Source organism: Oratosquilla oratoria, chromosome 36 (assembly GCF_046742065.1).
Source record: "Oratosquilla oratoria isolate Oo_2021 chromosome 36, ASM4674206v1, whole genome shotgun sequence".
NCBI classification, from domain to species: domain Eukaryota; kingdom Metazoa; phylum Arthropoda; class Malacostraca; order Stomatopoda; family Squillidae; genus Oratosquilla; species Oratosquilla oratoria.
In genome coordinates, this window is record NC_134812.1 from 39,664,990 (window position 1) to 39,677,489 (window position 12,500).

General features: G+C 37.3%; 1 protein-coding gene across 9 annotated transcripts in view; it reads left to right on the forward strand.

The window, feature by feature from the left end:
- The window catches only part of Hipk (Homeodomain interacting protein kinase), a 110,226-nt gene that overhangs the window by 29,063 nt on the left and 68,663 nt on the right, over positions 1-12,500 (forward strand). For 6 of the 9 annotated variants that reach the window (XM_076174641.1, XM_076174638.1, XM_076174639.1 and 3 more), the window contains one exon: positions 283-401. The exons of 2 other annotated variants lie outside the window; for them this stretch is intronic. In XM_076174641.1, the coding sequence (XP_076030756.1) occupies positions 283-401 (119 nt within the window). Of the gene's footprint in view, positions 1-282; positions 402-11,123; positions 11,146-12,500 lie in introns of those variants that run through there. One more of the 9 variants, XM_076174645.1, reaches the window with a different exon arrangement.

Below are 12,500 nucleotides of genomic sequence, written 5' to 3' on the forward strand. Positions count from 1 at the left end.
GCATTTACACTTATAGATTTTTTTTTGCATGTTTGGAGAGATTTGACCCAAAACCTCATAGAAAGATGAATGGGACTGAAGCACATTAAAAGTTCAGAATATTGGGAATAGATCATTCAGGTTCTATGCCATTGAAAACATTGATGTAGTCACAAAAGTTAGAATATATATGATGGACAGTATATTTATGCTACCATCTTTGCAGTTTAATTTCATTATCTTTTCATGCGATAAGTAATTGGTGGACTACAAGTTGTGCCATGTCTCTCGTGTCCCTTGTAGGCTTTGGGTTTTATGCGGTGGTCGTTGACTTGTGTCCTCAAGTTGCCGGCTTTTTCTTGCTTGTTCATCTGGGTGTCTTTATTTGGAGAGTCTTCTGCCTAAGGAGCCACCATAGGCAGGTAAGGCAGCAGCAATTGTGAGGTGATGATGGCTCTCAGTCATAATTGTTCCTTTCCTCTCTTGTTTCTCCATTGGAAACTGCAGCTGTGTAGTGCAATTTTCTTTTAATATCACCATTACTACTTAGTGCTTGGGCAATAGACAGGCAGATAACTAATTGTTCATCTCATAATCACAGTAACCAACATATAATATCTTACTCAAATGTATATATGGAATATGATTTTTTAGGTGAGTTGGGAGTGCCTGGGAGTGTAGGGGGTGTGATGAAATGGTAAACTTGGTTATTCCAGCTGCAGTAGGCCCATGAGGATGTAAGGGATCAGAAGTAGTAGATGTTCCTCTTAGTAGATAAGTACAATAATAAAACTTTTTCACAGCTACTGTAGTTATTTGTAGTATTATTAGATGAAGTCCTTTATTTTATTTATTTTTTCAGCCATTGTAAATAAACTTGTCACCAAATGTTTCTAACCTGACTTAAAATGGGAAAAGTAGCAGGTACAGGTGAACCTATAAATGCGCAAGACGTACGCTTAGAATTTGCTTACTTGGAGAATAATTTTCTTTTAAGAAACTATGATAATAAGAGGGGGTTTCCGAGGCTTAGCAGTCTACCTTTTGAGGGGGGTCCTGTAAAGGATTAATGTATTATTAACCTCTTCAGTACAAGTCAATTTCTCACGTGCAACATTGTATGCCTACAGTAAACCCTCGACAAAACGGACGATGTGCGGACATTTCTGTCGTTATATTCAAAGATCCGTTATAGCCAAGGATCCCTCGCTATAATGGATGAAAATCCATTATAGTGAGGGGTAGTCCAATCAGATTTTTTGTCCGTTATACCCGATATCCAGTATATTGAGATCCGTTATATTGAGGGTTTACTGTACTTGCATTGTAAAATATAAAGTCATTGCTGTATTACTTGTTTTCTTTCACTTTGAGTAATAATAAACACAGAAAATGTGATCAAACCTGTTCAAAGAATTCAGGGGTCACTCAGCTACAACCACAAAATAAATATCAAGATGCCAATGCCGGCATCCACGCATACTCACTCGCGCCTCTTTATGCCTATGTAGGTGTTATCATTGTATTAAGAGGTTAAGACATGATAACAACACAGGAGAATATAAAACACTCAACACAACTGGATGCATTGCCTATCTGCATAATGGCATTGGTGTACTGTATATGACATCAGAGTGTATATATCATTGGCTGAGAGTTGCACCAGGGAGCATGGTGGGCTGCTTGAATGGGAAATTTGCAGTCCTGACATCTATAGTACTACCAAATACTTCCATAATTGGAATAAAGTACCTCATAAGTTGGCTTATGTTAAACTGAAAATGTGCGCCTAGAATCCATGCATTTACAGGTTTACCTATATTTATATATATGTTCTGTCGGATTGTGTACAATCACACATGCACATGCATGCTTGCACAAACACACACACACACACAAGCATGACAAACAAGGTAATTATCAACAGGTCTTGGAAGACAATAGATTAATACAAATTTAGAAAAGATACTACTGAAGAAGAAAGATAACAAGGAAACTTGTAAAGGAAACAAATTTAAGAACAAAAAGAAACCAAATAAGAGAAACAAGATGGTTTTTATGGTGTAGAAAAAATGGAGTGCAACAATGTTCTGGAGGTAGGACAAGAAAATTAAAATTTGCATACATGTGTGGATAGCTAACAAAGTTAAGTCAGTAAATGAACCTTATATTCTTTGCTTAGTTGGGACTAAACTGTTGGGAAATGTAGACCTATAACTGGGAAATTGTAGTTACACAATCAGGAGATGGGATAGACAAGAAAGGAGGTGGGATGATGATAATTGTTAAAAAAATGAAATAATATGGAGGGAATTAAAGGCTGAAGCAGTAAATTTGAAAATTGAAAACAAAAGGTATGATAAAAAGGTATTGAAAACGAAGGCATGGAATGGTGATTAACAAATGCTGTCAACACATGTCTTCTTGAAAATTACTGAACAAAAACATTATTCCGATAGATTATTTTAATAGCAAAGATATAAATTGGGAGAAATGGAAAGCAGGTGGTTATTAAGATTTCTGGGATCAGTACTCTTTTTATGGATCAGTCATTGTCCCATGTCTTGCAAGAGACTCATGACTGATGTAGTAAACATCAACTGCCACTGGATTGGGCCAAAAGTCACTCAAGGAAGAGATATTATGTTGTAGTGTACAACAGTATAGGATGAGGTGTTCAGTGTCTTTGGTGTGGTGATGGATCAGAGCCTAAATACAGATGTGCTAGTGTTGTGCTTCATTGTGGGAAGGATTTTTATGTAGGGCCGATGTATGAAGGAGGTTGATTGTTATGGAGTGCATGTTCCATCATCTGAGTGTGTGTATTTTACCTAGTTGTTTCATATGGGAAGGGAGCTTTGATCATAGTGACCCGTCTTTGTATCTTTCACTATCAGGTTTGTTTTTAAATTCTTGTATAGTATTTGCACATACTGTTGCCTCATTCAGTTTATTCCAGATATCCACCACTCTGTGTGGGAAGCTATTCTTTTTCAGATCTCTTCTGTAACTATCCTTTTTGAGTTTCTTTTCATGTCCTCTTGTCTTTCTCGTGCACCACATTAATAAATCGTCTCTAGGACTTCCATCCCTTTCATAATTTTGTAAATGGTCAGTAGATATCCTCTTTCTCTTCTTTGTTCCAGGGTTGGTAGTTCTAATTTGGACAATCTTTGTATGTCAATTTGGAGAGTGTTGGTGCCATCTTTGTCATTGCTCTTTGTATTCTAATTTCTTTACATTCTTTTTAGGGATCACATGAAGAATTGTCACCCCAGACTTCGACAAGGTGACAATTCTTCATGTGGGCTATCCTCCTATGGTGACAATTCTTCATGTGGGCCTTCCTGGGTTTATGATTCTTCGTTTGTATAAGTTGATGACAATGATCATAACCTTCATTCAACCTAACCGAATGTAACCTAACAACCTAATCTAACCTAACCTAACCTAACCTAACTTAACCTAATCTTTATTCCACTGTTGACATTTGGCATATGGGGTGACAGTTCTTCAGGTGGGATCTCATGGGGTGACAATTCTTCATGTATTTACCTAGTTGTATTTTGCAGGAAGGGGAGCTATGCTTGTGGTGTCCCGCCTTTGTATCTTGCAGTGTCTAGTTTGCTCTTTCTCATGAATGGTTTTTGTGCACTATTTTTTCATCCAGTTTGTTCTAGGTGTCCACCACTCTATGTGGAAAACTTTTTCTTCAGATCTCTTCTGTAGCTATATTTTTTTATTTTCTTTCCATGTCCTCTTGTGTTTCTCTTGTCCCCATGTGGGCATTCTGGGGTGACAATTCTTCATGTGACCTCTTTTTAGTACTGGGTGTCCATAATGTCGCAGCATACTTCAGTCTTGGTCTTATCAGAGTGACTAATATTTTCTTTACCATTTCCTCATCCCACTTTCATTGATCTTAGTAAATTGAAGGTTTCTCTATTTTGTTTATATGCCTGTCTGATGACATGTCTTTGCTGATAATTAATCTTAGGTCCCTTTCTAAGCTAACTTTTTTTTACTTCCTTTGTACCAATTTTATATTACTTGCTATTAAATTTTTACTTTTTCCAAATTCCCTTGTACTACATTTCTTGATGTTGAAATTCACTTCCCACTTTTGACTCCATTCTCAGACTTTATTATCCAGGTCTCTTTGTAGTGATTCACAGTCTTCCTTTTGTACTTACTTTCTTTAGTAGTTTTGCATCATCTGCAAAGAAATTCATATAATATTTTGCACCTTCATTCATGTCATTTATATATATGGCAAATATTATCGGAGCCAATATAGAACCTTGTGGGACTCCACTCATTTCTTCCCAGGTCGAGTTTTTGTGTGTGTGTGTTCACCTATTAGTAATATACAGGAAAGGAGCAATGCTTATGGGGGCCCTGTTTCTTACTTTCAAATTTATTGTATTTAGCTTCAAATTCATATAGGTATGGTTCCAACTTGGGTTATATCTTTTTTTCCCCCCAATTATCATACATATTTAAATCCATGTATTCCAGCTTTGGCTACATCACTCAAGTTATTCCAGGTATTTATGCCTCTTAAAGGCCTCGCATCCCAAATGAAGAGATCTTGTCTGCCAGTGTAGTCTCTCCCCATTAGCAACCAGATTTTTGTAATTGTATCACCTTTCTCTTCAGTTTTTCAATGTTTTCAGATCCATTGCATTTAGTCTCAGCTTATATGGTTTATCTGCTAGACTGGGAACCCGTTTGGTTCCTGCTATTTCTATTTTCTTCATCTGGCTTATATTCTTCACTCTGTATGGGGACCATACCACCAATGCATATTCAAAACTTATGTGTGTATTTACCTATCTATCCATCTATCTATACACCTAAAACTTCCCTTTATAAGGGAGGTAGCTGGCCAAGACATATATCTATCCACACCCATCCCATGTCCATCTGTCACCCATTTGTTTCTTTTGTCTGGGCCTGTGAATGAAGGGTATCCCTGTCCCTCATCTACTGCTAGGGTCAGAAGCAGTCCAACAAGACACAGTAGATCTGCAGGAGGGCCCCATTACTTCATGTACTTAGCAGCCCTCCCTCCTCATCTTGTGTGAAACGTGTGAAAGTAAAAGAAGAAACCCCATTCAGGCCATGTCAGTTTGTTGTCTAGTCATAACCATTCTCCATTCACACCTATCCTCTCCTTTCCCTGGTCTACAGACATTCTCCTTTTTGCTCAAGGGCCCCTTCACCCCATCCATATTTCCATCCATCCATCCATCCATCCATCCATCCATCCATCCATCTCATTTTCTTTCTTTCCCTCCAGTTCACTCCAACCACCTGTCTTCCACTCTCTTTTTGCTAGTCTTTCCTCACTCATTCTTTCCATGTGCCTAAAGCATCCCAATATTCTTTCATCAACCCTATGCCAGCTCCCTTTCCACCCCCTACTCTCCTCTTCTTTGTACACTTTTATTTTTTTTTTACCAAGTCTTTTTAGTAATTTGCCTTTTTGTTGCCAAGAAAGTTTTGCAACCTTTTCAAAAACCTAGTAAGTTAGTCAAAACCATATATTGTTGTTATGTGTACAATCCTGATGTCTTATGATTTTCTGCCATACAATGCAAGACATGAGCCATTGACATTGCAAGTAGTGTCTGGTGACGGGCTGATTCTGTGTTGTTACTTATTTGAGGCATACAGTGAGACCTCTCATTAATGGACGTTAATTAGCTGTGTTTGCGGTGTTTTTGCTGTGTTTTCGGTGTTTTGGAGTGGTTTTTGGGTGGCATAGTGATTGCACGCACTAAACAACAGCACCAAAAACAACGAAAACACCGCAAACACAGCCAATTAACGTCCGTTAATGAGAGGTCTGACTGTACATAAAACGAGATAATCTCAGCTGTGAGTATGAAAGTATAGAGCATTGTAGTTTCAGCTAATAACATACAGCCGAATGCAGTTAAGTTGTCTTGTGTGCCATGTTACCTTTGAGTAAAATAAAACAAAAACTAAATGCATGAACATAGATATTAGTATCATTGCAGTTTCTCTTTTCTCTTTTCTCTCTTGCCTCTTTCATAACTCTTTTTTATCTCCTTTTCTTACCTCTTTTTTTCTCTCCTCTTTCCTTGCCTCTTCCTTATCTCCACTTCTTTCCTCTCTATTATCAGTCTTTTCCCCTTCTCTTTGTTGCTCCTATCTTGTTTGTCTCCTCTTTGGTCTGTCTCCTCTTTTCTATCTCTTCATTTACTGTCTCCTTTCTTTACACTCTTTATTTCTGGTCTTCTCTGGTGCCTCTATGTTTCCTGTTGGTTTCCTCTGAGTTTTGTCTCTATTTCTTCTCTATAATGTTTCCTATATCCTCTTTTTTTTCTTTCATCATTTTCTTTCATTTCCTACCTCTTTCATCTCCTACCTCTTTCATCTGTTTCTTCTCAGTTTCCTATTTCCTCTCTCCTCTATTTTCTCTTCTCTCTTTTTTCATCCTCTCCATTTTTCCTCTCTTATTTTCTCCTCAATTTATTCCTCTCTGTTTTTTCCACTCTATTTTCTCCTCTTTCTATTTTCTCCACTTTGTTTTCTTCACTCTATTTTCTCCTCTATTCCTTCTCTATGTTTCCTCTCTATTTCCGCTCTCCATTTCCACTCTTTCCAATTCCTCTCAATTTCCTCTATTTCCTCTATTTCTACTCTTTCTTCTCTTTCTACTTCACTATTTTCTCTTTTCATTTCCTCTCTTCATTTCCTCTTTCCATTTCCTCTTTCCATTTCCTCTTTCCATTTCCACTCTTTCCATTTCCTCTTTATATTTCCTCTTTTTTATTTCCTCTCCATTTCTTATCTTTCCATTTCCTTTATTTCCACTTATTCTATTTCCTCTCTTCCTCTTTTCTTCCAATCTTCATTTTAGCATTGTATATCCGTGTTTATACGTCAGTGAAAAAGTAATGTATACAGTAGTGTATTAACATGCAAGTAAACATGCATACACACACAATGACCCTTGTAATACCCTCCAACCTTCACATTAGTTTTCTATTAACTTTGATAACCTTCTACTCTCATATTAGTTTCCCACTAACTTCGATACCCTCCCACCCTCACATTAGTTTCCCTTTGACTTTGATGCCCTCCAACCTTCACATTAGTTTTGCATGAACATCTAGATTGTGAGGGAGACTAGATCCATAATGGCAGCATATTCATATGTATATGTTGGATTTTTCACTATAATATATATATATATATATATAAATTTTTCCCATAAATTTACTTGCACCCTCACTTGCTTCTGAAACTGGACAATTCAAATAATTGTCCCAAGGGTTCCTGCTTTATTATGGTAAATAAAGGATCCAGTGTATTATGAATGTAAATGTTTATGATCATGTAATGCTAATATGCTTATGCATGTATGCATGTATTTACTGTAGTGTGAATAGACATGCATGGGTTATTTTGTTCATGCTGGATGCATCATTGAAATCTTTCATCCCAATTTTTATTTATTTATTTATTTATATATTTATTTATTTTTTTGTCATGCTGATCAGTTTTTCACAATTTTTTTCTGGTTTGGACCTCTAATATGTTCATTAAATATTTGTTCCATTTACCTATCATCATGCTCGATAAGCCTGGTCCCATGACAGCCTTTGTACTACTTTTAATGTACATTGTCTTGTCTTGATGACATGAGGTTATATTGGATATATTTGGTAGGAATATATGAACCTTTCTTCCAGGCATACACCTAAATGCCCTTTTTCTCCTTCGTGGGTGTTGGATAAGTCAAAATACCCATCATGCACCCATAAAAAAAAAAATTATATATATATATATATATATATATATATATATATATATATATATATATATATATATATATATATATATATATATATCCTTCCCATCTTATTTCTTCATGGATGAAGGGTCATCCCTGTCTTCCATCACACTTGCTTGGGTCTGATGCAGTGCAGCAAGAAGCAGCACTACATTAGGGTTTGGCAGCTGAAAGTTGTATACCCCAACTGCTTCATTACATGGTCCCCCCCTCCCCCAACACCATCACCACTAACAATAACAATATCAACAATAACAACAACAACAACAACAAACACTGCCACCATGACCACAGCCATAACCACCATCACCTCCTCCTCCTCCACCTCCTCATTTAGAAATACATAGAGCAGACAAGAAGAAATCCCTTTGGGTCAGGTATTTCCTCATCTGTTTACAACCACTCTTTACTTATACCTGTTTTTTGCCGGTTTCCTTCCTTGAAAGCCATTCCTCTTCATCCAGTGTAGGCTCCACCCACTTCTGCTTTCCATACTTTTTGATTGTCTTTCTTCACTTATTCTTTCCACATGCCCAAACCATCCCAGCATTCTTTGATCAATTCTCTCTGCTAGCCCCCTTTCCACCCTTGCTGTCCACCTTGTCTCCAAATTCCTCACTCTATCTCAGTAACCTTTACTGTATTTCTGAAACACTTTATCTCGAACATATTTAGGCTTTTCCTTTTTGCCTACGGTACTTCAAATTCCAAGGCTGTTCCATCTGTGCCAGTGGGGCACAATCACTCCCTTATGCAGTCTTTGCTTTGTTTTCACCCCTAGGTACCCATTTCTTGTGACACTTTATTTCCCCCGGATATTTACTTGTTGGCCATACTCTTTAATTCACCAGTAACATAGTACTTGAGACCTAGTAATGAATATGCACAGGGTAGGGACCTTCTGAACACTTTCTTTCATACAATTTTAGTTATTATTGTTGTATTGGTACATGGTAAATGTATTGGATATATTTGGTGAGAGAATACAAGTCATCCTTTTAATCATGAAAAGATACAACAACAAGAGATTATTTCTTCCTTGAGTGAGTTATGGTCACACCCAGCAGCCATAGCTGGTTACCAGGGAGGTGGGAGTCTGTAAGTGAGCCTGGGACAGAGGACTGACTGACCAGTATAATGGTAATTACATGCATAAATTGTTGATATGTTCAGGTGAACTGGAGGAGTGTATGTATAGTCCCACTATACAAGGGGAAAGGGGACAAATATGAGTGAAATAGCATTAGAGGGGTTATGTTGAGAGGATTAAGAGGAGAAAAGAGGAAGTAATTGGAGAAGAGCAGTGTGAGTATAAGAGAAAGTATGAATAGATAAATTTTTTTGTAAATAGAAATATGAAAAATTGTTGACAAAGGGTCTTCATGGCTCTTATGAATTTGGAAAAGGTGTATGATAGGGTTGATGAGAGATATTATGGAATGTTTTGTGGTTGTGTAGAATGGGGAAGTTTGTTTATGTTATTCAAAAGTTTGTAAATGAGTAATAGAGATGTGAAGTGGAGAAAGTAAATGATTTGAAGTAAAGGTGGGGCTGTGTCAGTGATGTGCAATGTCACCATGGTTGTTCAATGATGAGGAAAGTAAATGCTAGGGTACTTGGTAGCGGTTTGGAGTTAGTGAGGGGAAGGAAGTGAAATTTGAAGTGAGCCAGTTGTTTTTTGCAAATGACACTGTGCTTGTGTTTTGCAAGCTGGAGGATAGACTGAAGCAGTTTGTGGCATAGTTTGGAAGAATATGTTAGAGAAGGCTAAAAGTTAATGTGGGTTGAGGTAAGGTAATGTGATTTATAAGGGGTAATGGTGGGGGGGTGGGTTGGAGGTAAGTCTAAAGGGCGAGAGGCTGGAGAAAGTGGACTTACCAAGTTGGTTGTGAAGCAAGAAATGAAGGAATGGAGGTGGAAGTGAATTATAGAGTTAGGGAAGTAAATAAATGTTTGGAGAAATGAAATGTTACAAAAAAGTATCTGTGAATTATTGCAGAGAGAAGAGTGTATGAGGAGTTTCAAGGATGCTGAAAAGAAGACCCTAAATGTGTTTGAAATAGGGTGTTGAAGTGTGGATGGAATGAGAAATGTGGAGGGGATGCAGCGAGGGTGGAAAGTTGGCAGATAGTTTATGGAAAGAACTATTGATGGAGGGAACTTGAGGGGAAGACCAAAATTGAATTGGATGGATGGAGTGAAGGGTGTATTTACCTAGTTGTATTTTACGGGATGGGAGCTATACTCATTGTGACCCGTTTTTGTATCTATCCACATCCAATTTATTTTTTAACTCGTGTATAGTTCTGGCATTCACTGTTTCACTGTTAATTGAATGTAAGAGGAATGCCCTTTTGAGCAAGGAAGAAAGAGTACAAAACATAAGTGTGAATGAAGAATGGTCGTAGATGAATGAAGAAATGACACTGTCTGAAGTGATGTTCTTTTTGTCTGCTCCATGTAATTCTAAATTGTATAAGGCAGGGGTAGGTGGGTTACCATATAATGAAGGAAAAAAGATAACTTGGCAGCTGTTGGGCCCTGTTGTGGAGGTGTTATGTCTTCCTGCATTGCCTTATATTGACCAGTGTGGCAAGGACATGGATGACCCCTCATCCAAGAGGCGCAAAGATGGGAAGAACAGATGGATTTTTGGATGGGTGTGGTATTCTTTGACTACCATCATCCTTGTAAGGGGAGGGGGGATGCATTTTCATATACCTATGAATCGATTAATTTGTTGCACCAAGTCTCGTTATAGGAGACCTACAGCTCCCAGGTAACCAACAACAGCTATGGGGTGGATCACTCAAGGAAAAAAATGATTTTGTCTGAGGATAGTGCAGTGCAGTGTAGGATGAGGGTAGTGTCCTATGTATGATGGTTGCATTTACAGCAGTGATGCTGTGGGCAGACCTTATTCTCTGCTGGAACTGTCAGAGCTGAATGGTGTCCTGTAGGCAAGCATGTTAGTCGAGTTCTTGCTTCACCTGAGAGAGATTTTTCTGTGGGACTAATGTTGGGTGGTTGTTGGAGTATTTCTTGAAGAGCTTCTTTTGTGATGTGGATATGGATGTGTTTTTGTGAGGATGTATTGTGTAGTAAAAGGGGTAGGTTGTACATATTTGTGTAGTATACTGCTGTTCTTTATGTTCTGCTGGTCATGCTTGTGTGATATTTCATGTACGTTTTCAAAATCTTACTTGAAAACTGTTATCAAAACACAATCACTAGCTAATTATTTTCCAATAATCTACACCAACAAAAGTCTTTCAATTTCTTCAGATCCACAGGAACATCATTTTGACTGAATCAGGGAGGAAATCACCAAATCAAAGGTTAAAGTCTCTGAATTGTAGGTTATGTTATTTTTCTTTCAAATAGATATATCTGATACTAAATTGTGGTACTGTAGTAAAATTAATTTTGCAAGTCTTGAATGAGGATTCGTCACTTTTTTTTTTATTACTGGGTAGTATACAAAATTGGGTTCAGTATAAACCGAACTTGATACAAATAGAATCGGAAAACTGAGAACTTGTAGCCAAGAAAAGCCCCCCCCCCAAAAAAAAAAAAAAAAAAAATGATTGGAGGAGGCTCACTGGTGTTGCCAAATCATAATAATGTGATGGGTAACTAATCACCAATGGGAACCATGTAAAAGTAGTTTTAATACCTAGATTTTCTATCATAAGTTACCTAGCAAATACTCAGTTATCTCTGATTGGGTGATATTCTCTGATTTAGTCTGATATGATGATTTCCTCTCTGATTTGGTATTCTTATGTACCACATTTTTTCAGTTGTTTGATCTTTTAGTAGAATTTTTTTTCATTCTTTTTCACCACATTAGCCTTTGGTAGCCACTGTATCGAGTAACCAGGTCATGCCACTTTCTCACTTTAAGTAATTTTTTTCAAGTTCTGTTGGACTTACTATTTTCCTTTAATTTTTTCTTGAGCTTTATTCATTAGGTCCATGATCACAATTTCACTAAAAGAAATTCCAAACGCCATATAATACTGAATCATAAAAGTGTCATGGGTTTTTAAATGTGGGATGTTTACTGAGATAACCAACCATGGCTTTGTTGTCCTTGTATACTGCAGTCTTTGGTTCATTGAAGGAATGGTCAAATATAGTAGTAGTTTTTTATGGGGGAAAATGTTTGGATTATGTGAATGGTATGTTCAAATATAGGAGATCCAGTATAAAGTAATTATTAATAGCTCAGTTCTGCAGATCTAATATGGAATATGAACAAAATATAGAGCAGATTAGAATAGAACAAATCAGATTTCATCATTAGTGTGTTCCATTGTCCAAGGGTGTTTTCTATCCTGTTCACCAGTATACTCTTTGAATTTTTGACATAAAGCGGTACCAACACAGAATCTGCCTGATAGTAGATGCTGATTGCCCAAGGTGCATCCACCACATGGAAGACACAGAGTACCAAATACTACAATGACCTTCACCCACTTACTGAAATGGCAACATAAAATATCTTTACTGAATGACTTATGGGCTGAACCAGAGGCTGAAGCAAGAGAGAACCAGGGCAGCAGATTGATGTAATAACTTGTGTAAATCTAAAGCATAATATATTGATTGTTGCACTGTGTTTATATCACCATTAAGCACTTCAACAATACCAACACAAAGCTAGCTTGGTTCCAGATACTGACCCAGA